We start from the raw sequence: 24441 nt of genomic DNA, 5'->3' as shown, positions 1-24441 counted from the left end.
GCCTTAAAAACCTCAAGTTTTACTTTTTCTTTCACAGTTTAACACATTACCCTCCAAAAGCTCTTCCAAATCCCTAACTTACTCCTGTGACAACCAATTCAGCAAAAGCCATTTAGATGCCCAAGGTAGTTAAGCAATAAGTAAAAGTGAAAAACACCTAAAAAGCAAGCACACTCGGAAATATGAAGTTTAATGAGAAAAAGAACTGCTTAATCTGGGTAGTTACGCCCCTAAAACAAGACCAACTAGTAACACCTACCATTTATTAAGATTCATTGTATCAAGCTATTAATAGGCTACTATTCATATATTATCTTACAAAGTATTTTTACAAAAATAATTCTGTAGATAGGTCATTTTTGCCCCATTTTAAAGAGGAAAAGTGAGTTTCAGAAGTTAAAATAACATACCTAACTTCTGAAAGCCAGAATGAGAACCTAAACCCTCCTTACTTTAAAACTACCTTACAGCTCTTTGCTTACTTTGCAATCTTTTCCTTGAGAAGTTTCCAGTCCCACAAGTCTGTGGGAGTAACATTCCACATATCATACTGAAGGATCTAGGGAATAAACAAAGCAAACTTAAGACAAATCACTCTATAACAATTTAAAACCATGACAAAAAGCAAATCACTAACTGCCATGCCCCACAACCAACAGATGTCTTCTAGTGGAACTGTGTGAGGAATACAAGGTCCAGAGATTTCTCTGAACAAACTTTCATGCAGTCATATTGATCAAAAGCAGGCTAAGAAAACTGGCTAAGGCATATCTCTTCCCCATGTCCCTGCTGTGTGCCCTCAGAGGGCCCATAACATATCTACAAACCAGGAAATCCTAACATTCATGTAAATATGTTGCTGAGATGCATTTTTTTTTGTACATAAAAATGTTATTCTAATTTCATCTTTAATTGCTTTGATCTATTTACTTAGCTATTACTAACACCTATTTTCAAACCACTGGTTATCAGATTTCCTAAATACCAGCAGGAACATCAGGACTAAACATAACATAACATTTTACTTCACACTGAAGAGACTCATACTACCAATAATAAAGGCAGTGTGGAAAGCAGAATTCTAACACAGTTCCCAGGTTCCCCAGTTGCACAGGCCATGTATAATGTCCTCCTCCTGAGTGTCACTTACATAATCAAGGCAAAGAGGAAAAGTTTCTACAGATGTAATTAAGGTTACCAATCAGCTAATTTTGAGTTAAACAAAAGAGAGATTATCCTGAGTGGATCTGACTTATCATGTGAAAGCCTTCAAAAGAGAAACTGGACTGGGGCCTTCTTGAAATGAGAGACTCTCTCCTACTGGCTTTCAAGAAACACAATGTCATGAGTTGTACAGGTACAAACAAATGAATTCTGCCAAAGACCAGGTGAGCTTGGAAGAGGACTCTGAGCCTCAGAGCAGACCGGAGCATCTATCAAGACCTTGGTTATAACCTTGAGAGACCCAAACAAAATGACCTAGCTAAGGCAAGACGACCCCGATTCAAGGAAATGGAGATAATGTATGTTGTTTTTATCTACTAAATTTAGCAAAAGAAAACTAATACAGTTAGCATGCTTCTTAAGTCACTTTTACCAATGACTAGTTCTAAATAAAGCATTAAAATAAAGGGGTATCTGGCTGGCTCAGTCGGTGGAGTATGCGACTCTTGATCTCAAGGTTTTAAATTCAAATCCCATGTTGGGTGTAGAGATTACTAAAAAATAAAATCTTGGGGTGCTCAGCTGCTTAAGTGTCTGCCTTCAGCTTGTGTCGTGATCCTGGGATCCCGGGATTGAGCCCCACATGGGGCTCCCTGCTCAGCAAGGAGTCTGCTTCTCCTGGTCCCTTTGCTCCTCCCCCCAGCTTGTTTTCTCTCTCTCTCTCTTCCCATGCTCTCTCAAATTTTAGTGTATGTGCTACTGAAGGAAGTACACTCTCTCTCTCTCAAATAAATAAAAATCTAAAATAAAATCTTTAAAAAACCCCACATTAAAACAGAGTATCTTTTTTACTCTAGAGAACAAAAGTACCGTATTAGTTTCCTGTGTCTGGTATAACAAATCACCATAAATTTCGTGGCTTAAAATAACAAAAATGTATGCTCACTTCGGCAGCACATATACTAAAATTGAAATGATAGAGAAGATTAGCATGGCCCCTATGCAAGGATGACATGCAAATTCATGAAGAATTCCGTATTTTTTTTTTTAAGTGTATTCTCTCATAGTTTTGGAAGCCAGAAGCCCAAATGAACATGTTGGGAGGGCCACGCTCTCTCCAGGTGCTCTGGAGAAGATTCTGTTCTTTGACTCTTCCAGTCTAGTGGCTATAGGCATTCCTGGGTTATGGGTGCATCACTCTGACTTCTGCCTCCATGGTCATGTTGCCTCTCCTCTTCTCTGTCTCTTGTAAGGACTATTGTCGCTGGATTTAGGGCCCACCTGGGTAAGCCAGGATAATCTCATTTCGAAATCCTTAGTCACATCCGCAAAGACCCTTCTGAAATCCAAAAAGGTAACATTCATAGGTTCCAGGGATCAGGATGTGAATACATCTTTTTGAAGGCTACCATTCAGCTTACAGGCAAAAAGAAACATTATCCATATACTTACTCCTCTGCTAACTGGAGAGCCCTCATAGGTTTCATACGGGCCATGCTCCTTGGCCAAGTCACAGCTGGCTTCCAAGGCTCCATAATAAATGGTTTCAAAGATCTGCTTGTTCAGTAGCTGGGCTTCTGGACTCTCAAACGGATACCTCATCAGAATAAAAGCATCTGCCAGACCTTGTACCCCGATTCCAATGGGGCGATGGCGTTTATTTGATAAGCATGCCTTTGTGCCAACAGATTTAGAGAAGAAGGAGACATTACTGAACAGAAAAGGCAACATTCTGCACCAAATGACACACGCTCTTTTTTTAATCTCTATTTTCTCACAAACATTCTAATGACAGCCGTTTAAATGAAGACTGTCAGGCTGACTGTCCCTCCTACTAGTTGGATTTCAAGAATTATCAGTAAGCGGAGACTTCTATTCATACCTCTGGGATAGGGTAGTAGTTAATATCAATAATTTTATTCAAGTTTCGGACAATGACTTTGGTGACTTCAGCCAGCTTCTTAAAGTCATACGTGTGTTCTGACGTGACATACATATTGAGGGCCAAGGAAGCCAAGTTACAGACTGCAACCTGGAATGCAAAGAAAAAGGGTCAAGAATCACACAATTTTTATTTCTTCCCCCTGTGTCAATGACACCACCATGTAAGCCTCTAACGCTCTATATAAATTTTTATATTTATCTCCTCCCTGGTCACTGTTCATTTCTAAATCCCAATACCTATTCATATGTGAGTTGTAAAATGCAGCAGTGAAATAGGTAAGACAGAGAATCTGTGTTCCATAGTCCATGGCTCTATTGCCAGAGAGACCTCCCACTGTGCTCTAATTTCTTAAGTGTACCTGTCTCAGTCAGTAGAGGTACTGTCCAATACAGTAGCCAATAGCCACATATAGCTATTTAAGTAAAATTAAAAATTCAGTTTCTCAGTTGCACTAGTCCTATTTCATGTGCTCAATAGCCACTAGATACACTTCCATTGCTCCAGAAAGCTCTTCCAAATTACACATTCCCACCTTACTCTCACTGAAATTCTGATAAGCCCCTAACAACAGGGGATCCAAGTTTGTGAATTCTGAAAAAGCTTTTCAGGTGATTTACCACTAGGTGGTAAGCTTTTTCAGGAAAGAAACGTATCTTATTTATACTTATATTTTTAGTACTAGTTCCACATCTGGTATATAACAAATGCTTAATAATGTTGAATGAATACACTTTACTTCCCATTTTGATTATGACTATCCAAACACAAAAATCTCAACTCCCCTCACCTAGACTCCCTCATGCCCTTCGTATCTACTCAATTCTACACATATCGCCTAAGTGCCCATTTTTAAAGCACAGCTTGGATTGCTAAGTCTGATAAATGTTACAAAGAAAAATAAGGCAGGAAAAGACAAAATGGTTCTAGGAATAAGGACAGAAGGAGTGCCATTTTAAAACAGAGTTGTCAAGTTAAGACCTCACTGATAATGAGACATATGAACAAAGAACTGAAAAGGTTAGACAGCAAAGCCACGTGGCTATTTGGGAGGGGAGAGCATTTTCACATTCAAAGTAAACAGCAAAAATCCTGATAAAGGGGGTGTGCTTGATATACTTGGAAATTAGTAGGGCTGGAGCACAGTGAACAAAGGGGAAAGTAACAGTAGATGAGATGGGCATACCTAGTTGTGCATGAACTCATATACGGCACTGTAAGAATTCTGGATGGAAATTAAATACTGATACATGTTACAACACAGATAAGCTTTGAAAACATGCTAAGTGAAAGAAGCCTGACACAAAAGACCACTACATTACATGATTCTGTTTATAGGGAATGCCCATAAGAGGGAAATCCAGAGGCAGAAAATAGATTAGTAGTTGCCAGGGGCTGGGGGAAGAGGGCTAATGGGTATTAGGTTTCTTTCTGGATTGATGAGAAGCGTTCTAGAATTAGATATTGGTGATGGTTACACAACCTTGTGGATATACTAAAAAACACTGAAATGTACACTTAGAAGGGTGGATTTTATGGTAGGAGAATTATATTTCAATTTTTAAAAAATGAACAAACTCTGGATGGGTTGGAAAGTCAAAGAAGTGTTTTGTGGAGGAATGTTATGACCTGATTTTTGTTTTAAGGGTCACTCTAGTCTCTATAGCATAATCTATCTTGTACAACAGGTTACTTGAGTACAGTATATGCCAGTTTTCTCCAACAATGAATTATACATTTCCAGAGGGCAGGGCCTGAGCCATAATCATTTACATCCCAGAGCATTTGGTACAGTGTCTTACACATAGCTGGTGCTCAGTAAACTCTGGCTGAATTAAACCACAACCCTAGCAGTATGTTCAATTCACTTCACATTTTCTTCCCAACTTTAAATTTGTTGTGTTTTTTAGGTCCTAGCATATGGGATCTGCTCCTTCCTCCTCATTTCCATAGTTTACATCCAACATCTAAGCAGCCTGTCATCCAACCGCTACAATAATCTCCACAAGCTAACCTCCAACCTCCTCTAACACCAAGACACTCTATTACCAGAAACAAGATCTATCCTTCTCATCCTAGCATTTTTGATGCTATTTTCCTTTCAGGACCTACAAGGGCTTCCTACTCTGTGACATGCCAGACATTTCACCTACTATCTCCCCACCCCCAGCCATAGCCATCTCTGCAGATACCAAACCATAATGTATTTGCTCCATCAGAACAAACTTATTTGACAATCTCTGCACAAAACCTATACCTGTCTCTGATCTGACAGGCTATTCTTCCCTTTTCCATAAACTTAAAAAAAAAAAAAAAAAAATGTCCCATTTCTAGCCTCACCTCTTCTGCAGATCGCCTTAAAGATTTGCCATTAGAATTTTGTCTCTCCATTCACTGAAAAGACTCTCTACCTGCTTACTGAATTAGCATCCTGACACATTCTTGTGTTTGTCCTAAACCGCCATAACGGAACACTGAGAAAATATTATTAAATTTATTTTAATTGTTTATTAAACAATGGGTGTGTAAGAAAAAAAGTGAATCTTTTCTATATAGTTTAGACTCTAAGATATTTAAGGGTACAGATCACATCTGTTCCTTTCTCTTATCACCTCTACTTTAGTGCCCTTCTACTTACAGCAAACTTTGGAAACTTCATTCCCCCATTTCAATAAAATCAAGTAAGGGATTCACAAAGAATAACTGCCTAAGATTCTCCTCTCAGGACTCAGGGCAGAAGTTTGTCTACCTACCTCATCTTTGCTGGTATACTCTACTATTTCTGTGCACAGGTTGCTGCATTTGATTGTTCCCAGGTTCTGCTGGTTGCTCTTCCGATTACAGGAATCTTTGTAAAGCATGTACGGGGTACCTGTCTCTGTCTGAGACTCAATGATGGCATACCAAAGCTGCTGCGCTTTTACAACTTTGCGGACACGACCCTGTTTCTCATAACTGAAAGGCAAAGCTAATATTATTTTAATATTCCCTAAGAAAATCTTTATTGCAGACAACTTGAAGACACTAATGTATAAAATTATGAAAACTCTTATTAAATGTTTACTGTTTTGCTAAGAGAGCAGAGGAAAATCGGGCAGCTCTGGACCCATTAGAATATACCCAAATCCCATTAAATCAATAATACCCATCATAAGGAAAAAGAATAACACCTAAAGTTGTCAGATCTACTACTGTGCTATTATTTAATGAACTAGTGACACATGTCCTGGCTGTTCTTGATTTCTGTGGGCAACATAAAGCGTAACTTTTTATATCATATATCTTATTTATATATTTGCTTTACACTATGAGACAAAGCAAAATATTAACCTTCACCTTAATTTTTATAAGTATCAATTAAAAACCAAAGCACCTCTGTATAAGTCACAAAGGTTTTGTTGTTGCTGTTTTTAAGTCACAAACTTTTAATTAAGAAAGAAGACAGAAGCAAATTTTGGTGAAGATTCAGGTAGCAAATCTGACCACAATAAAATTACTAATCATATTCTCTCCTGGATATTTCTGAAGATTCCTAGAAACTGGTTAATAACTGATGAGGTTTTGAAATTTGAATCCCCCAAATAAAAGAAACACATGATTAAAAATTACTACTTCACATTTTTCCCATACCTTTCATATAGCTTCTCAAATTCCTCTCCCCAAACCTCATCCAGACCAGGACATTCATTTGGACACATCAAAGACCAATCCTACAAAGGGAAGAACCCATAAAAGACTTGAAATAACCAATCACACATAGTCCATTAGGAACATTACAAGGGTTAGGGTGGCTTCCACAGACTCTCCTGGAAATCTGCTATATAAATAATCATTTCGGGCTCAGGCTCAAACATCTAGTTCCGCCTGTTTATACATGACCTTTTAAGCATTTAAGTCAGATGGAATCTGCTTTAGAGAATAAAAACCCAAGAGGGTAGGAATGGCATCTCTTAAATTGCTTAAGATGCCTTCCATAGCATAACACTTAGGTGGATTCTTCTTAACCATGATTTAAGATGACAAAAAAGAAAGCTGATATGAATCAAGTTGTTCTTACCAACAGGTACCTCTTTCTTACCTGATTAGTCTCCACTCGTTTCATGAAAAGATCTGGAATCCAAAGGGCAAAGAAAAGGTCCCTGGCACGCTGTTCTTCCTTTCCTGTGTTCTTCTTTAAATCAAGAAACTCAAAAATGTCTAAATGCCAAGGCTCCAGGTAAATAGCAAATGCCCCAGGTCGCTAAAAGCAAGTAAACCATCATTCTTTTCAGAATCAGAATGAAATAAAGAAACTTCATATTTTCCAAAGCACTTTTAGAATATCACCTTTGATCTACATTACAATTAAGGAATTAAATGAGAGAATACAAATAAAAGTACTACAAATATAAGTAGTAATATTGTTCTTACAAGTCCAGGAGTAAAAAAGTGCACTTGATAAGAACGAGAGGAAATAACTCATCCAAAGTGACCTAGTGAACTGCAGATGGAGCTTCCTTTCAGCTGCCATACAGTTCACTTGACCTTACATAACAGGTACACAAAGCCCACAGGAAATCATCTTAACTTTGACAATAATATGTTGTGCTCTTATTAAAGATCAAAAACGTGATGTCTTATCAAGGTCTCCACAGATCGTTTTTAAAGTCCATCAAGGGAGCTCTCTTTACCATTTTGCAAGATGGCAGGCGAAAAAGCTGAGAAGCTGGATACTAAGAAAAAACCTGAAGCCAAGAAGCTGATGTTGGTGATAAGGCTCAGAAGGGTAACCCGAAGGCTAAAAACGCCAAAGAAGGGGAAGCCCCAGTGCAGCCGAAACCCTGTCCTAGTCAGAGGAATTGGCAGATACTCCCAATCGGCTATGTGTTCCAGAAGGGCCATGTACAAGATGAAGTATTCAGCAGCTAAATCCAGGGTTGAAAAGAAAAGGAGAGGTTCTTGCTACTGTCACAAAACCAGTTGGTGGTGACAAGAATGGTGGTACCCGAGTGGTTAAACTTCACAAAATGCTGAGGTATTATCCTACTGAAGCTGTGCCTCAAAAGCTGTTGAGCCATGGCAATAAACCTTTCAGTCAGCACATGAGAAAACTGCGAGCTAGCATCGCTCCTGGGACCATTCTGATCCTCCTCACTGGCACCACAGAGGCAAGAGGGTAGTTCTCCTGAAGCAACTGAGCAATGGCTTGTTACTTGTGACCAGACCGCTGTCTCTCAACCGAGTTCCTCTGTGTAGAACACAACAGAAATTCATCATTGCCACTTCTACCAAAATTTATATCAGCAGTGTGAAAATCTCCAAACTTCTCAGTGATGCTTACTTTAAGAAGCTGCATAGGCCCAGATACCAGGAGGGTAAGATCTTTGACACCAAGAAAGAGAAATATGAAATTACAGAGCAGGACAAGGTTGATCAGAAAGCTGTGGACTCACAAATTCTGCCAAAAATCAAAGCTGTTCTTCAGCTTCAGGGCTACCTCTGTTCTGTTTTCTCTCACAAATGGAGTTTACCTTCACAAATTGGTGTTCTAAATTTCTTACAAAGAACCTAATTAAATAACTAATTAATTTTTAAAAAATAAAAATAAATAAAGTCCATCAAGGGAAATTCATAAGCTAACAGGTGATTAGTATGCCTACATATCTGTCAGAGGCAGGCTCAAATTGCAAACTATCCTGCTGTTAACACTGGGTAAACAATCCAGTCCTCTCAACTTTACTTCTCCCTCTGTGAAATCGGCAGAGTTGTGTTTTTGTTTTTGTTTTTTAAGATTTTATTTATTTATTTGACAGAGAGAGATCACAAGTAGGCAAAGAGGCAGGCAGAAAGAGAGGGGGAAGCAGGCTCCCCGCTGAGCTCTGTGCTCAGTGGGGAGCAATGTAGGGCTCGATCCCAGGACCCTGAGACCATGACCCAAGCTGAAGGCAGAGGCTTAACCCACTGAGCCACCCAGGCACCCCTGTTTTTGTTTTTTAAAGAAAAAGCTACAAGACTATCACAACCCCTTTTCAAGGTTATGTATTAAGTCACAACTTTAGAAATTCTTTGCCAATCAACTTTCATACAAAAAAGCTGACTAGGGGGTGCCTGGCTGGATCAGTGGGTACAATATGTGACTCTTGATCCTCAGAGTCATGAATTCAAGCCCCGCACTGGGTGTGGAGTTTACTTAAAAAATAAAAAATATAAATATAAATAAATAAATAAAAGCTGGCTAGACCACTGCTTGCCTGGAGCCAGGGGCAAAGCATGTATGGGTGGGAGTGATGTGATTAATCAATGGTGCCTGCAGAAACATTTTGGGGTAATAGGAAATGTTCTAGATCTTGATTACTGTAGTGACTACACAAGTATATAGATTTGTCAAAATCCACCAAACTGTACACTTAAAAGTGTGTACACACTTAAAGTAAGTAAAGTATACCTCATTAAACTGATTTTAAAAGTGAAAAAAAGTAGTTGCAAATATATACAGTATATTAGCAAAGTAGTTAGAAATATACAGAGAGTAAATCATCTTATTTGAAGCATACACGTTTTTAGGTTAAAGATTTCTAGTTCTGATTTCCAGGACTTTCAAGTAACATAACATACCTTGTTTCCACCTTGATCCACATATCGAGCTGTGTTGTTATATACTCTCAGCATTGGTACAAGGCCATTGGAATTGCCATTAGTCTGAAAAAGAAACCAAGAATACAGGCATCTGGAGTAGAACAGTGCGACTAAGAAAGCAAAAGAACAAAATGGCTCAACAGTGAACAAATTACTCTCTTCATATCTGGATCTGCTCTCCATCTCTCCTTTTGCTTTGCAAACAGAATACCCAATATAAAATAAACAAAATGCTGGTTTTCTCTAATTATTGCTGTAATGTTGTTGTTACATCTCTTATTTACAATGAAATATAACATTACAAGTCAAAAGAATCTGAAATCAGGGTAGGTAAATTTAAATTTCATACCTTCTAGTGGACATTTATATAGAACTATTTTGGGTAGAGTAAAAACATTACCACAGTGTCTTTTTCCCTAAAGAATTCAAGGAAACTTACAGTAAGAATTATATACAATGGATAAATGAGGACAATAAAGATAAATGGAGATTCTCAACAATAAAATAGAATCTAGAATAAAGATAAGAAAATATAGACTTCTAAAACTAGGATACCACATCAAATTATTTAAAAATAATCCTTCTAACTCCAAAGCAAGCCTTTAAACAGATTAGAAAAATAAATAAACAGCTCACTCTACTATTATGTGTAAGTGCTCCAAAACACTACATAATACAGTAATTTCCTTCTAGACTCTCTAACTTTATTGGTAGGGTTAGATATTTCCTTCACATTACTGGTGAGGAAACAAACTCAGAGATGTAAAATAACTTATGCTAGCCTCCATTACTGGTAAGCAGTAGAGACAGAATTTAAATCCAGGTCTTACCCAACATCCTTATTTTGACTCTCAACGAATAGTGAACTAGCAAAAGACTAAACTTACATCACAAGGTGCCAATGTTTAAAGCATGAATCCTGGCTCTCTCACATATTAAGTGACTGATCTCTAGAAGTAACTTAATTATCTATGCCTCAGTTTTCTCACTTGTAAAATGAAGCCAATATTGGGACACCTGGGTGGCTCAGTTGGTTAAGCAGCTGCCTTCGGCTCAGGTCATGATCCCAGCGTCCTGGGATCGAGTCCCACATCGGGCTCCTTGCTCAGCAGGGAGCCTGCTTCTCCCTCTGCCTCTGCCTGCCATTCTGTCTGCCTGTGCTCGCTCTCTCCCCCACTCTCTCTCTGGTAAATAAATAAAATCTTTAAAAAAAAATAAAATAAAATGAAGCCAATATTGCCTATACTCACAAAGTTATTATAAGGAGTGAAGTTCCTGCCATGTGTCTATCTCCTACCGTTGTAGTAAGGATTAAATGAGTAACTCAGGTAAAGCTTTTATAACAGACTTAGCATATAGTAAACACTCAATAAATGATAGCTGTGCTATTATTATTGCGAAGACAAATCTGAATTCCAAAATCTGACCTAAAAAAAATCCTACAGATCATCTAATCTAAACCAGAACCTAGAAGTAGTGAAATGACTCCCTCCATGTCAAAAAGCCGGCTAGAACTTATCCGGGAGCCAGGTCTCCCAAGCCCTATAGGGCATATGCCCTCTCAACCTGAATCCCTCTAGCCTACAATTTTTTAGTCACAAAACAGAAGCTTACCCCAGCAATGTAGCTGCCAGTAGCTCGAATACAACTCACAGCAACACCAATTCCCCCAGCAGACTTGGAAATCAATGCACACTGCTTTAGAGTGTCATAAATGCCTTCAATACTATCATCCTTCATACTCAGAAGGAAACAGCTATGGGGGAAGAAAAAGTCACAACTCAGCAAGGAAATGAAACAAAACAGAGAAACAACATTGACTATACACCCCAAAAACAGTAAGTTAGACAAATAAAAGATCTAAGGTTTAAAAAATTCCTAGGTATTTTAGGAAAAAAAAAAACAAAACAAAACTTTTACTGGATATGATACAAGACACATCAATAAATCATATTATTTTAAAAATATCTCGCTGCCTATCCCAGATGCTAGGCCTAGAAGGAAGTTTTATAATAAAATCTAAAATATTAATTTACATGTTCCTCAGACTGCAGATGTGCTTTATCACATTTTCTCATGCAAATTCCTAAGCATACATAACTAATAGGTCTTTCCAACCTATTACTAAGCCAAGTAAAATTAAACATTTATGGAATAAGAAACATCTATCCCATGGTCAAACAATTCATTGAAAGGCCCTCCAAAATTTAGCTCCTTTACAGCCTTTTGGAAGACAGCTCCCCTAACTTGTGATTTGGAACTTATTCTGCTCCCTACTTCAGGAAACTTATTCTACCAATGATCCCTTCACTATCTTGAATCTACACCCACTCAAATGGATTCTATTCAGAAAGATAGTATGACATACTTCGTACTTTTCATCTACTTCAAGAAAACAGACACTACAGATATAGTGAATTAGAATCCCATACGATATCCATGCATTTCTACCTTTTTTTTTTATCATTTTTAAATTTCTGGTTACACATTTATTTGTCCTTCTGCAACTTGCTTTTAACTTAATACTGTGTTAGAGATCCTTTCCTACTGTTGTCACTCTCACTAGCTTACTCTCATTGCTATAAATTGTTGCACTATATGAGTATATCAATATATTTGTCTATTTGCCTGTCGATAGACATTTGGGTTATTTCCAATTTGTTTGGTATTCTAAACAATGTTGCTGTAGAAAATCTTAAACATATCTCCTGGTGCTTAGGTTGAAGGATTTCTGTAGAATACAAACCCAGCAGAGGAATTCCTGGGTCAAAAGACACGTGTGTGTTCCACTTTACTAAAGATTCTCCGAAGTGGATGGGTAAGTATACTCACCTAGCAATGTATGAGACCCTGTGTTCTATATTCTTGGCCAGATTTGTTATTATCAGCCTTTTAATTTTTATCAGTCTGATAAATATGAAACATCTCAATATGTTAACTTTCATTTTCCTAATTACTAAACTCACATGTTTATTCACCAGTCAAGTTTCTTCTGTGAATTATTTCTTTATATCCTTTGCCCATGTTCCTATTTAGTTTTGTCTTGACACAATCCCTTGACAGTTAATATACACTGCCAATATCTTCTCTCAGTCTGGGGGCACCTGGGTGGCTCAGAGGGTTGGGCCACTGCATTTGGCTCAGGTCATGATCTTGGGGTCCTGGCATCGAGCCCTGCATCAGGCTCTCTGCTCAGCAGGGAGCCTGCTTCCTCCTCTCTCTCTCTCTCTCTCTGCCTGCCTCTCTGCCTACTTGTGATCTCTCTCTCTCTGTCAAATAAATAAATTAAAAATATATCTATCTTCTCTCAGTCTGAAACTTGTTTTTCCACTTTGTTTTTGGTTCACAGTTTTTAATTTTAATGTAGTTAATTTTTCCTTAATGTTGTTTTGTCTAACTATTTTAAGAAATCCTTTACCACTGAGATCATACATATTCTCTGATTAAGATGTAGGTTGAAATATTAAGAGTCATTACATCTATAGCTCACTTTCAAATGACTCAGACAAAAGAATATTTTTTTATTTTAAAGATTAAAAAATATATATGTGTGTATATATAGCAAAATGGTAGCAATTTTTAATCTAGGCAGAGGTAAGTATTGGGTGTTCATGACCTTTTCTTTAAGCTTTTCTGAATATTTAAAATTCATAGTAAAAGTAAGGAAAAAAATACACATTTATCTATTTTCTCGAATGTTCTTCCAAACGTTCCTACTTTCATATTTACATTTTCTTTCTTGAACATGTTTCTGTATATGGAATGAAAAAGGGAAAGGTAATTACCTTTCCTTCCATAAGATAACCAATTTCCCTAGCACCATTTCCCCCAATGAATTGCAATGACACCTTCCCATATAAGCCTGAATCTCTTTCCAGGCTCTCTGTTATACTCCACTGGTTTATTTGTATTTATCAGAGTAAATACCACACTGTCTTTTTTTCTTTTCTTTTTTTTAAGATTTTATTTATTTATCTGTCAGAGAGGGAGGGAGAGAGAGTGAGCAAGCACAGGCAGAGTGGTGGGCAGAGGGAGAAGCAGGCTCCCTGCCGAGCAAGGAGCCCGATGTGGGACTTGATCCTGGGGCACTGGATCATGACCTGAGCCGAAGGCAGCCATTTAACCAACTGAGCCACCCAGGCGTCCCAATATCACACTGTCCTATTTACCATGGCATTATGGTAGTCTTGAAACCTGGTAGGGCTTATTCTTTAAAACTTGCTATTACAATTTACATCAGTTTCCTACAGCTGCCCTAACACGTTACCACCAACTTGATGGCTTAGAACAGAAACTTATTATCTCATAGTTCCAGAGGCCAGAAGTTCAACGTAAGTTTCACTAGGCCAGAGTCAAGAACACTCCCTCCAGAGGCTCTAGGGAAAAAAGAGATTCCCTGCCTCTTCCAGCTTCTAGCGGTTCCTCTGCTTGTAGCCACATCACTCCCATTTCTGCTTCTATCTCTATCTTGCCTCTTCTCTCCTGTAGGTATCTTACTCGCTCAGCCTCTTTCTTATAAAGATACTTCTGACTGGATTTAAGGCCCACCTGGGTAATTCAGGAAAACCTCCCTAGGTCGAGATCTTTTTTAATCATACTTTCAAAGACCATTTTTCCTTATAAATTAACATTTACAGGTTCCAGGGATTAGAACTGGTATCTCTGAAAAGCCTAGGAAATTATTCTTAGCCTTTGCTCTCCAGCATAAATTTTGGAATGAGCACATTCGACATTTTGACTGGATCCATAACTTAAGAAAAACTGACATCTTTATATTATCAAATCCATTTATGATATAAAATCACTCTCCATTTGTTTCTTAATGTCCTTCAATTATGTTTTAGAATTTTCTCTTTAAATGCCTTCCACATCTTTTATTGCATTTATTCCTGGGTACCTTCCAGTATCATAAATGATATATCTTAAAATTTAATCTTCTAAAAGCTAAAGTAGAGATCTCCTTAATTCATATTGAACTTATATCCAGATACTTTGCTGAAATCTTTTTAATTCTGATAATTTATGTGTAGATGCTCTTGAATTTCCTATGTAAAAACCATACCATCTGTTCATCACTACAGTTTTGTTCCCTCATTTACAATCTACTTTTTTCTTATCTTACAATGCCAGCTCAAGCCTCCACTACAATGCTGAAAACAGAGGTAATAGACCTAAGTTTTTAGTGGATATCTCTTACCAAATAAAGAAAGTTATTTTCTGTATCTATCTTGTTCATTTTTTTAAATTATAAAAAAGAGTATTTGATGGTATAAAATGTTAGTGCAATGGATTATATTAATGCAGTTTTTGATGTTAGCATATCCTTGAATTCCTCAATATACTAATGTTGCTAAGGGGTATTTTTTTTAAATCATATTACTGGATTCTGTTTCAGTGTTCCCTTTTTCAGAAAACGGCATCACCATTAATTCTGTTATTCTACCCATAAACTCAGGAACCAACTTTGCCCCACATCCAAAACGTCACCAAATTGTCAATTTTACCTCCTAAATATCCCTGAATCTGTCTACTCTCTCAATCTCTACTTCACTTCCCTAATCCAAACTACCACAATCTCTTGTACAGACTATTAAGAGTCCCAAAATTAGTTTTGGTATTTTTTTTCAAAACAATGTTATTGAGATATATTTCATATACCATACAATTCTACACTTAAAGTGTATAAGGGATGGCTTTTAGTATATTCGGAGAGTTGTGCCAACATCATCACAGTCAACTTTAAAAAATTTCATTATCAGTGTTTGTCTCTCCAATTCATTTACCACACTGCAGGAGATCTTTCCAGGATGTAAAACTCATTTGATTAGAGCAGGAGTGATTCAATGTTCATTAAATTAATTCTTATGTGATTAACTGCCTTGTTTCTTCAGGTGGAGCTTTATTTCCCCAATCAAAACCATCTTGGAACATTAAAAATGACCACAGATGACACATACCTAGAAAGCTGTGGGCGGTTGGTACCAGCATTGAAGAGAGTGGGAGAGGCATGGGTAAACCACCTCTCAGAAAGAAGGTTATATGTTTCAATAGCAGCATCAATATCTTCTTCATGAATCCCCACAGACACCCTCATCAACATATGTTGTGGTCTTTCTGCCACTAAAAACAAAAGGGGTTTCAAATGATGGGACATGTCAGGAAAAACTAAACTGAGACACATACCTGAATCAAAAAAGAACACCAGAAGACAATTTAAAAAACTTTCTACCAATAAGCACCAGCAATTATTCAAAAGCCAAACCTAAAGTTAAAAATGTTAGTGTTTAAATAGAAATATTAAGGCTAATAGCTCAGAGCTCTATATTCAATGTAATCAATAGAAAATATAACAAATACGTTCATTTCTCACCTTTCCCATTGATCTTCAACAAATAGGATCGCTCCAGCGTCTAGAAAAACCAAAGCAACCAAAATACTTCCAGAGCACAGTTTTTAAAGACACAAGAGATATATCTTTCACAATAATGCAATCTATTTTATTAATTTTATTTATTTGAGAAACAGAGAGAGAATGCGCACACAAGATAGAACCAGACCGAGCAGGGAGGTAAGGGACAAAGGGAGAGGGAGAAGCAGGCTCCCCACTGAGCAGGAAGCCCGCCCCGCATTGGAGGACCCTGGGATCATGATCTGAGCCTTCGAAGGCAGACTCTTAACTGACTGAGCCACCCAGGCACTCCAAGGCAATCTATTTAAATATTTTCCATTTTTATATTTTAAATGAAAAGAACAGCATATTTACTCTTAACTGGCTTCAGTCTGGAACATTATCAGTTGGCTGTTTTTTTGGAAAAGACTACAAGAAAAATCCTGGAAAAAGCCAGCTCTATATTAATATGTATAATGTTAATTGCAGAAGTTCTGGTATTCTTCATCATCATCATCATCATCATCTTTATGATTAACACTTACAAAGTGCTGTTCTAAGGTTGGGCACTGATGTAAGCAACACACACACACACATTTAATTCTCAAGAGAATTAGTTGTTGAAATTTTATTATTATTATCCCCATTCTAAGATGAGGAAAATGAAGCAGAGATTAAGTAACTTGCTAATAAGAAATAGAACAGAGATTTGAATCTGGATGGTCTACAACAACACATGTTCTTGATCACTACACAATACTGTTTATCAACACAAATGTACTTAAAAAAGCACTTTGCACATAGTAGGGATTCAATAAATAGTTGTTATATAAATAGAATAATAGGGAATAATTCTAGCAAAGTATCTACATAACTCAAGTAATCCACAAGTAGTATTTGGAATTCAAAAAACTGCAAATGGATAAGCTACCTTTCCTTAATTCAAACAACCACCACCACCCTAACCTAATCCGCACCCCAGGTCCATTCTGGCTCCCAAAACTTACTGCCTTTATAATTATATTACTAAAACATAAACAAAAACCTGTATTTCCTGATTTAAGGAGGAATTTCCACTTGTTAAAACCCATTATTTACCTTAAATCCGAAGTAGTTGTAAGAGAAATCTCGGTCATAGATAATGGCAGAGTTCAAGCGCTGAAAGAGGTAAAGAAGAAAAAAAAAAAACCTTGTAATTAAGATAATTAGATTTATTTTCACAAAATCTGATATCTTTTAGCCCTGACTCCAGAACTAAAATGGACACAGAATACAGGAGATAACACTAAGTATTGTGGACTAGAAATTTATAACTAACATTAAGGAAAATAAAATAGTTTATCAAATGAATACGTTACTTACATTTAAAAATGTGTATTAAAAGACTAGAAGAGAACACGTAAACTGTATATAAGTAAAAATATTAATATGATTTTCCAAACTTTCCCCGTTATATTTACAGTTCACCTCTAATTAAAAAAGGAACGAACATGAGCACAAGAGGGACCATATTATTATCCTTGAACATGTTTTTAGACCACCTATTAACCTAAAGGTATTGGTATCACATATTTACTAATACATATTTTTTATCTTAAAATTAGCCCATTTTAAACTGCACGTAACAATATATATGATTACAATGACAGAAGGTAGGATTACATTAATTCAAAGGCTCTTCAAAAAAAATTTAACCAGTTTTAAACAAACTAGTGTGTTACAATGAAATTTATAGCAGAATTGGTCATTGTTACAGAATTTTTCTTGGCTATAAAGCTGTTCAAAGGAAAACAAAAGGAATCAGGTACAAATAATCATTCTGGATAGAAAAAAATGGAGTTAGTATTATTTTTCAAAATACTAACAGTGTTTCTAAATAATGATCCATGGCCAAGGCCTAGAAAAATCTCTATGAAACCTTTCCTTTTCTCTTAAACTTTTAAGAGTGTCTTTGTTGCCAAAAGGAGGTAGGTGCCTAGCACGAATAATGGGGAACTGAAATATTTATCAGTATTTAATTTACAAATACAGGTTTTTGCTGCTGTTCTTTATTTTTGTTTACCTATCTTCCAGATTATACAACACACATCATGAACAACACACAACTCAATTTTCTCTCGGTCTCTTTAACATCAGATACATATTTTGAAAGACAGTTGACTAATCATTGTATTACCCAAGGTTAAAACTGGTTTCTAATCTGTACAAATATCGGTGGTAAATAAACCCATGTACAAAAGGTTGGCAAGATCTATACATCTTTCCCTTTCTCTCCTGTGGGATCTAGTTAAAAAAGGGGTTAAAGGGCGCCTGGGTGGCTCAGTGGGTTAAGCCTCTGCCTTCGGCTCCGGTCATGATCTCAGGGTCCTGGAATCAACTCCCGCATTGGGCTCTCTGCTCAGCTGGGAACCTGCTTCCTTCTCTCTCTCTGCCTGCCTCTCTGCCTACTTGTGATTTCTCTCTCTGTGTGTCAAATAAATAAAAATCTTAAAAAAAAAAAAAAGAAAGAAAGAAAGAGGTTAAAATACAAGTGGATATTTTTAAGTTGCTGGCAAGATCTCTCAAGATTTTATGCTGGGAATCAGTTTGGCAATGTCTACTAATTTTTTTTTTAACAAAATTTTTGAATGTATATATTCTTTGGCAAACTCCACTGAAGGGATTTATCTTATTGATATACTCATCTATGAGCAAAACTCCTACCATACGTGGATATTCACTGCAACAAAAAATGGAAAACAAATATTCATCACTAACAATTCTTACATATACATACAACGACAAGACATCTATAAAATGGAAGGCCTTGCAGCTGTTAGAAAGAATACGGTAGGGGCGCCCGGGTGGCTCAGTGGATTAAAGCCTCTGCCTTCAGCTCAGGTCATGATCTCAGGGTCCCAGGATCGAGCCTGGCATCAGGCTCTCGGTTCAGTGGGGAATCTGCTTACCCCCTCTCTCTGCCTGTCTCTCTGCCTACATGGGATCTATCTGTCAAATAAATAAAGAAAGAATAGGGTAAATTCATAAATGTTGATATAGAATCACCTCTAAGATAAACCTATAGGTGAAAAAAGTATTAGCAAGAACAGTATGCATATTACACTATCACTAAAAGGAAAAATATATATGTACACATATACAAACACACACGTATTATAGAATAGCTCTAGAAAAATATATTTAAAAATGATGAAACATTCTTGCCCTAGAAAAGAAAAGTAGAATTCAGAGGAGAGAAAATAACTTTTTACCTACACTATCTGTAGTGTTTAAGTTCTTTTAAATGTGTTTTAAAAAAAAAAAAAAGAATCTATAAAAAAAGTTTTCACCAGAAGAGCATTATACATACATCTTTATTGGCCAAAACAATATCCAGTGTTGACTTGGCCACCATGGGAGAGTGTCTGCCATTATGTGGATTTATATAATTGTAGAGATCTTCCATCACATCTAAAAAATTTTTTAAATAAATAAATGTCAAAATCACTTAACAACAAATTCAATCCTCCGGTAATAGTCTAAAACCCTTTTTCTCATGCCAACGTCCCTCAGTGCCTAGCACAGAAAGTGCTCAATAACCATATACATGTTGAATAAACACATAATAATGCCTCAATTAGGGAAACAATCTCCCAGAGTTAGCATAAACATAGGTTTTTGTAATTTGAAGAAGATTCCCTGGTGATTCTGATCACCAAACCATTGAGAATTATTGGTTGAAAATAAAGAACAACAGAAGTTATTACCTCCTCTCAATTTTTTTTATCCCAACAGAATAGAAACTCAACTTTAAATTCATGATCTATCACCCCAAGCATTTCATTTCTATAAACAGTTAATAAGCCCTGTCTTTTTGCTCTTCTTCAAGACATCATAGCAGAGTGTGGCCCTCTGCATTTACATATAAAACTTACTTAGGCACACATAATGCTGGCATTTTGATTGGATTGTCTTGAACCCATAGATCAATTCTGGGATAACTAATGTATCTACAATAAATCTAATGAAGAGGTTGATATAACATTTGAGCTCCACATAAAGATCTGGAATTGACAGCCAAAAGATTTCTATCTCGGGTCTACCAATTAACTTTTCATCTATCACTTGTTACATACAGAACAAATTATTTAACCTTCCTTTGTCCACATTCCCAGAACTGTAAAATGGGAATGATGCAATAAAGTGCTTGCCAATGGCGACAAAGGATATTTTGTTCAACCAAGAACTTGTCAATAAATATTACTAATTTTTTCAAGCACACCACCACCAACCACCTAAAGACAGGCTTTAAAAAGAAGGGGGGAGGGGCAGCTGGGTGGTTCAGTCTGTTAAGCCTCCGCCTTCGGCTCAGGTCGTGATCCCAGGGTCCTGGGATCTAGCCCTACATGGGACTCCCTCCTCAGTGAGGAGCTTGCTTCTCCCTCTCCCTGCTGCTCCCCCATTTGTTCTCACTCTCTCTGTCAAATAAATAAGTAAAATCTTTTTAAAGAGAGAGGGAGAAGGGTAAAGAAAAGGACCCAATGACTCTCACATGGCAGGTCAGCAGCATGGAGAACCAGAAAGTTCCAGTCCCCTCTCTGCCACTAACTTGCACATTTTTAAAATAAGATGCAACTTTTCTTTTGACATTTAAGGTTTCATTTGAGGAGCCTTATACATTTTCTGAGAATTCTAACTTTTTCCTTCAGACTCACCACTGAATACTTTCTTTGTTTCTTTGTGCAAGTTGGAGACAGCAATCCTTGCTGCCAGGATGGCATAGTCAGGGTGCTTGGTCGTCAAGGTCGCAGCCGTCTCAGCAGCCAAAGTATCTAGTTCCACAGTGGTGACCCCACTATATAAGCCTTGGATTACTTTCATGGTGATCTGAGCCTATTAAAACAAAACCAAGAACTACTTGAGCTTCCCCAAGAACCATTAGCCTCCTTAAAAGAGCAATGAAGAAAACAATAAAATTTATTATGGAAAAAAAAATTTTTTCCTTTTCTGAAAAATTATCTTTCAGAATGTTGGACTATGGCAAACTTAGTAAACCAAGTAAACCAAGTAAACCAACAAACCAACAAAGCCATTAGAAAAGCCACACTACATTTGCAATGAAGAGGCAGCACCAAACAAACAGAAAACCCAAGGACAGCTTTTAGAAAGAGTAATGGTCTCACCAGAAAACAGCTGAAAACAAACCAGTGATTTTATAAGTATCTCCTCATCTTTCATTCAAATTGTGCCTCTGTGGTCGGGGTTCAAGATACATACTTACCCATTTTCCCCCAATCCTACTTAAGGACAAGTATGAGAAAGCAAATGAATCAAACTTTAATCATTCCAATTAAAGGAGATGAAGGTGTAAATCAGTTAGTGACTACTCTTTTCTTAGCACCTCACAAATTACAAAGTAGCTCGATTTTCACCATCTTCTCTGACATTCCACAGCACTAAGTTAAGATGGGTATTATTAATTATTACTATCACCTCTTCATGTGAGAAACTGAGGCTCAGGATACTGGGACTTGCCAGTTACTATGTTACTACAGTTACCATGACCCCTGCTCTACATCCTATTCAACCTCACTGCAGTCACTGTTTTCAAGACCATATTGTAAGAGATTCTCCTTTTTAAAACACACAAAGCACAAGTTATTACCATACATTTTTTAGAAAAACAAATTCTTGGCTGTTTACTGAATCTTTAAGACACCTTAATTCAACAGAAAATTGATGCACTTCCCAGATGACCAAAGTATGTCCCCTTCAAAAAAGTCTGTGTGTGTGTGTATTACTAGTTTATAATCCATTCTACTTTATTATACATAATACCAAGCTCCTGATCACTTTCTTCTCAGATCCAAGAGGTAAGTTACGTCCAGCAAAAGAATAGTGAAGTCTTCTGAATAGTTTCTGGCACTATATGGCGAGTAATCAGAACTCAGGATAAAATAACAAGTCACTTGTATAAGTCACTCCCCCTCTTTGAACCTTTCTTATTTCTAAAACAGGAGGATGAATTAGGATGATCTCTCAGATACATTACAACTCTAACATTCTACTATTCTAATTATTGTTTAGAATTCCTAAATATAAAATATATTTTATTTATATTTCAAAATATTTATTTATAATTTATTTATAATATATTCCCAAATATAAAAGAGAATTTATGATAAGCATATTTTAAAGTCATTTAAAATTATTTTCTTTTGAACATTTTGGTCAATTCAATATTTATCAAGTGTCTAATTACATACTTGGCAAGTACTACAGATCACAAGAATAAGACAGAGCCCACCCTTGATTCTAGGTGAGAACAGAGACATATAATTAATTTCCATATCATGTGATTAATGCATGGAGGCCAGCATTAATGCCACAGCAATACAGATAAAATACCTAAATAAGGCTGGGGCAATATAGATGGCTTTGGAAAAAGGGTTCTTAGAGACTCCATTTCAAAGATCATTTTGGAAATAATGTGTAAGATGCACCTGAACAGGGCAAGATTAGAGGAAGACACTTTAGAGGCCACAGCAGTCCAGATTAGAGATGATGAGGGTCTAGAGTAAGGGAGTTATAAAAAATAATGAGAAAAACAGAATAACTTGCTTATGAAGCATTCTCTTTAATTTAAATGTTGTCCATGAAATCTACTTTCTATTACTTAAATGTATTTCTACATAAATAACAAAAAAGCAAATTTCAGGGTGCCTGGGTGGCTCAGTCATTGGGCGGCTGACTTCAGCTCAGGTCATGATCCCAGGGTCCTGGGATCAAGACCGACATTGGGCTCCCTGCTCAGCAGGAAGCCTGCTTCTCCCTTTCCCACTCCCCCTGCTTCTGTTCCCTTTCTCGCTGTCTCTCTCCGTCAAATAAAAAAGTAAAAATCTTAAAAAAAAAAAAAAAAAAAGATTAGATACATTATTAAAAAAAAAAAGAAAGCAAATTTCAAACTAGTTCCTATACAAACGACCACAACTCCAAAACAAGCTTTCTATAGGCTTTTCCACTTATGAATAAAACAATTCACCCAAGGAAGTCTCTAATATGAAATGTTAATGTTAAGTTTTCCTCTTTGTTCACTCTGATAATTCTCTGAAAAGAACTCACAGGACCAAAAGTTAGAAACTAAGTTTTATTTTGTTTTATTTTAGAATATAAGTTTTCAGCAATGAATTCATATTTTTATCCAAGGCCGTAACCAAAATACCAAACCAAAATATTTATCAAGTAAATGATAAAAGATAAGGGACTAGTAGAAAGAATCATAGGAAGCAAGGTTTAAATGTAAACCATATTTACTTACAGGATCAACAAAATCCATATTAAGTCCATAACATAGCTTCTGGATTCGAGATGTAATTTTGTCGAACATAACCCGCTCTTGGCGGCCATCTGAAGAATCAAACCATGCAATTCATATTAGCACTCATTAAGACAGCAACATCAAAGAATCGGAGGTAATCAACACATGAACTTTAAAAATTGACAAACATGAGATGCTTTTTCACAGATAAAAGATTCAGATCCCAACACTCATCAAGAAATTATTTTTTTTTAAAGATTTTATTTATTTATTTGACAGAGAGAGATCACAAGTAGGCAGAGAGGCAGGCAGAGTGACAGAGGAAGAAGCAGGCTCCCCGCTGAGCAGAGAGCCCAACGTGGGGCTCAATCCCAGGACCCCGAGATCACAACCCAAGCTGAAGGCAGAGGCTTAACCCACTGAGCCATCCAGGCGCCCCAAGAAATTATTTTTTTATCTTCAAAAAGTAGGGATTCTATACACAAAGTCTTCCCTTCTTCCCTTACATTATATATAAATCAGCTGGATTCTCACAGTAACATCCTAAATGATGTTTCTTCCTTTGTCCCACCCAGCAGCCAGAATTATTCTTTAAAACTTAAGTCAAAATCATGTCATTATCCCCTTCAAAAGTCCTTAACAGTGGTTTATCATCTCCTTCAGAATTAAAGTCAAAATCATTCTAACAGTCCATAGAACCCTGCACAACCTGTCCTATGTGCCCCTTCCCCAACTTCAACTTTTGCTTTCCCACCGTTCCTCACTTCCTCTACCCTGGCAACCCTGGCCTCATGACTATCTATACTTTTTTAGGTCTTTGGTCAATGTCATCTTCTCAGTAAGGCTCCCTTGATCACCTTATTTTAAACTGCAATTCCCCAAACACGGGTGTGCTCTTCTTATCCCCATTCTCATTCTATGCTTTATTTTTCTCTATAGCACTTAGTATCATCTGACACACTATATATTTTACTTATGTATTTGTTTACTGTGTGAGTCTCTCCACTCATCCACGAGAATATAGCTTCCAGAAGG

At 36.9% G+C, this 24441-nt stretch overlaps 1 protein-coding gene, 1 non-coding gene and 1 pseudogene across 3 annotated transcripts in view; 2 read left to right on the top strand and 1 right to left on the bottom strand.

The window, feature by feature from the left end:
• RRM1 (ribonucleotide reductase catalytic subunit M1) overlaps nucleotides 1-24441 on the bottom strand; it is a 36949-nt gene that overhangs the window by 5901 nt on the left and 6607 nt on the right. For both annotated transcript variants that reach the window (XR_004289432.1, XM_032359523.1), the window contains exons 2-15: nucleotides 23407-23495; nucleotides 20804-20981; nucleotides 19459-19559; nucleotides 17208-17267; nucleotides 16092-16131; nucleotides 15679-15841; nucleotides 11336-11477; nucleotides 9701-9784; nucleotides 7185-7346; nucleotides 6737-6816; nucleotides 5860-6061; nucleotides 3047-3196; nucleotides 2617-2838; nucleotides 483-559 (exon numbers count right to left, since the gene is read on the bottom strand). Coding sequence is in view for 1 of the 2 variants with exons in the window: in XM_032359523.1 (XP_032215414.1) it covers nucleotides 483-559; nucleotides 2617-2838; nucleotides 3047-3196; nucleotides 5860-6061; nucleotides 6737-6816; nucleotides 7185-7346; nucleotides 9701-9784; nucleotides 11336-11477; nucleotides 15679-15841; nucleotides 16092-16131; nucleotides 17208-17267; nucleotides 19459-19559; nucleotides 20804-20981; nucleotides 23407-23495 (1750 nt within the window). In the remaining variant the exon portion in view is untranslated. The remainder of the gene's footprint in view (nucleotides 1-482; nucleotides 560-2616; nucleotides 2839-3046; nucleotides 3197-5859; nucleotides 6062-6736; nucleotides 6817-7184; nucleotides 7347-9700; nucleotides 9785-11335; nucleotides 11478-15678; nucleotides 15842-16091; nucleotides 16132-17207; nucleotides 17268-19458; nucleotides 19560-20803; nucleotides 20982-23406; nucleotides 23496-24441) is intronic.
• On the top strand, nucleotides 2103-2207 carry LOC116600410. The gene has a single exon (XR_004289624.1). It is a non-coding gene; the product is annotated as a U6 spliceosomal RNA (small nuclear RNA).
• Nucleotides 7788-8670, top strand: LOC116599607 (annotated as a pseudogene).

Source organism: Mustela erminea, chromosome 9 (genome assembly GCF_009829155.1).
Source record: "Mustela erminea isolate mMusErm1 chromosome 9, mMusErm1.Pri, whole genome shotgun sequence".
NCBI lineage: Eukaryota > Metazoa > Chordata > Mammalia > Carnivora > Mustelidae > Mustela > Mustela erminea.
The sequence above is the reverse complement of the archived record's forward strand: the minus strand, read 5'-3'. Positions and strand labels throughout refer to the sequence as shown.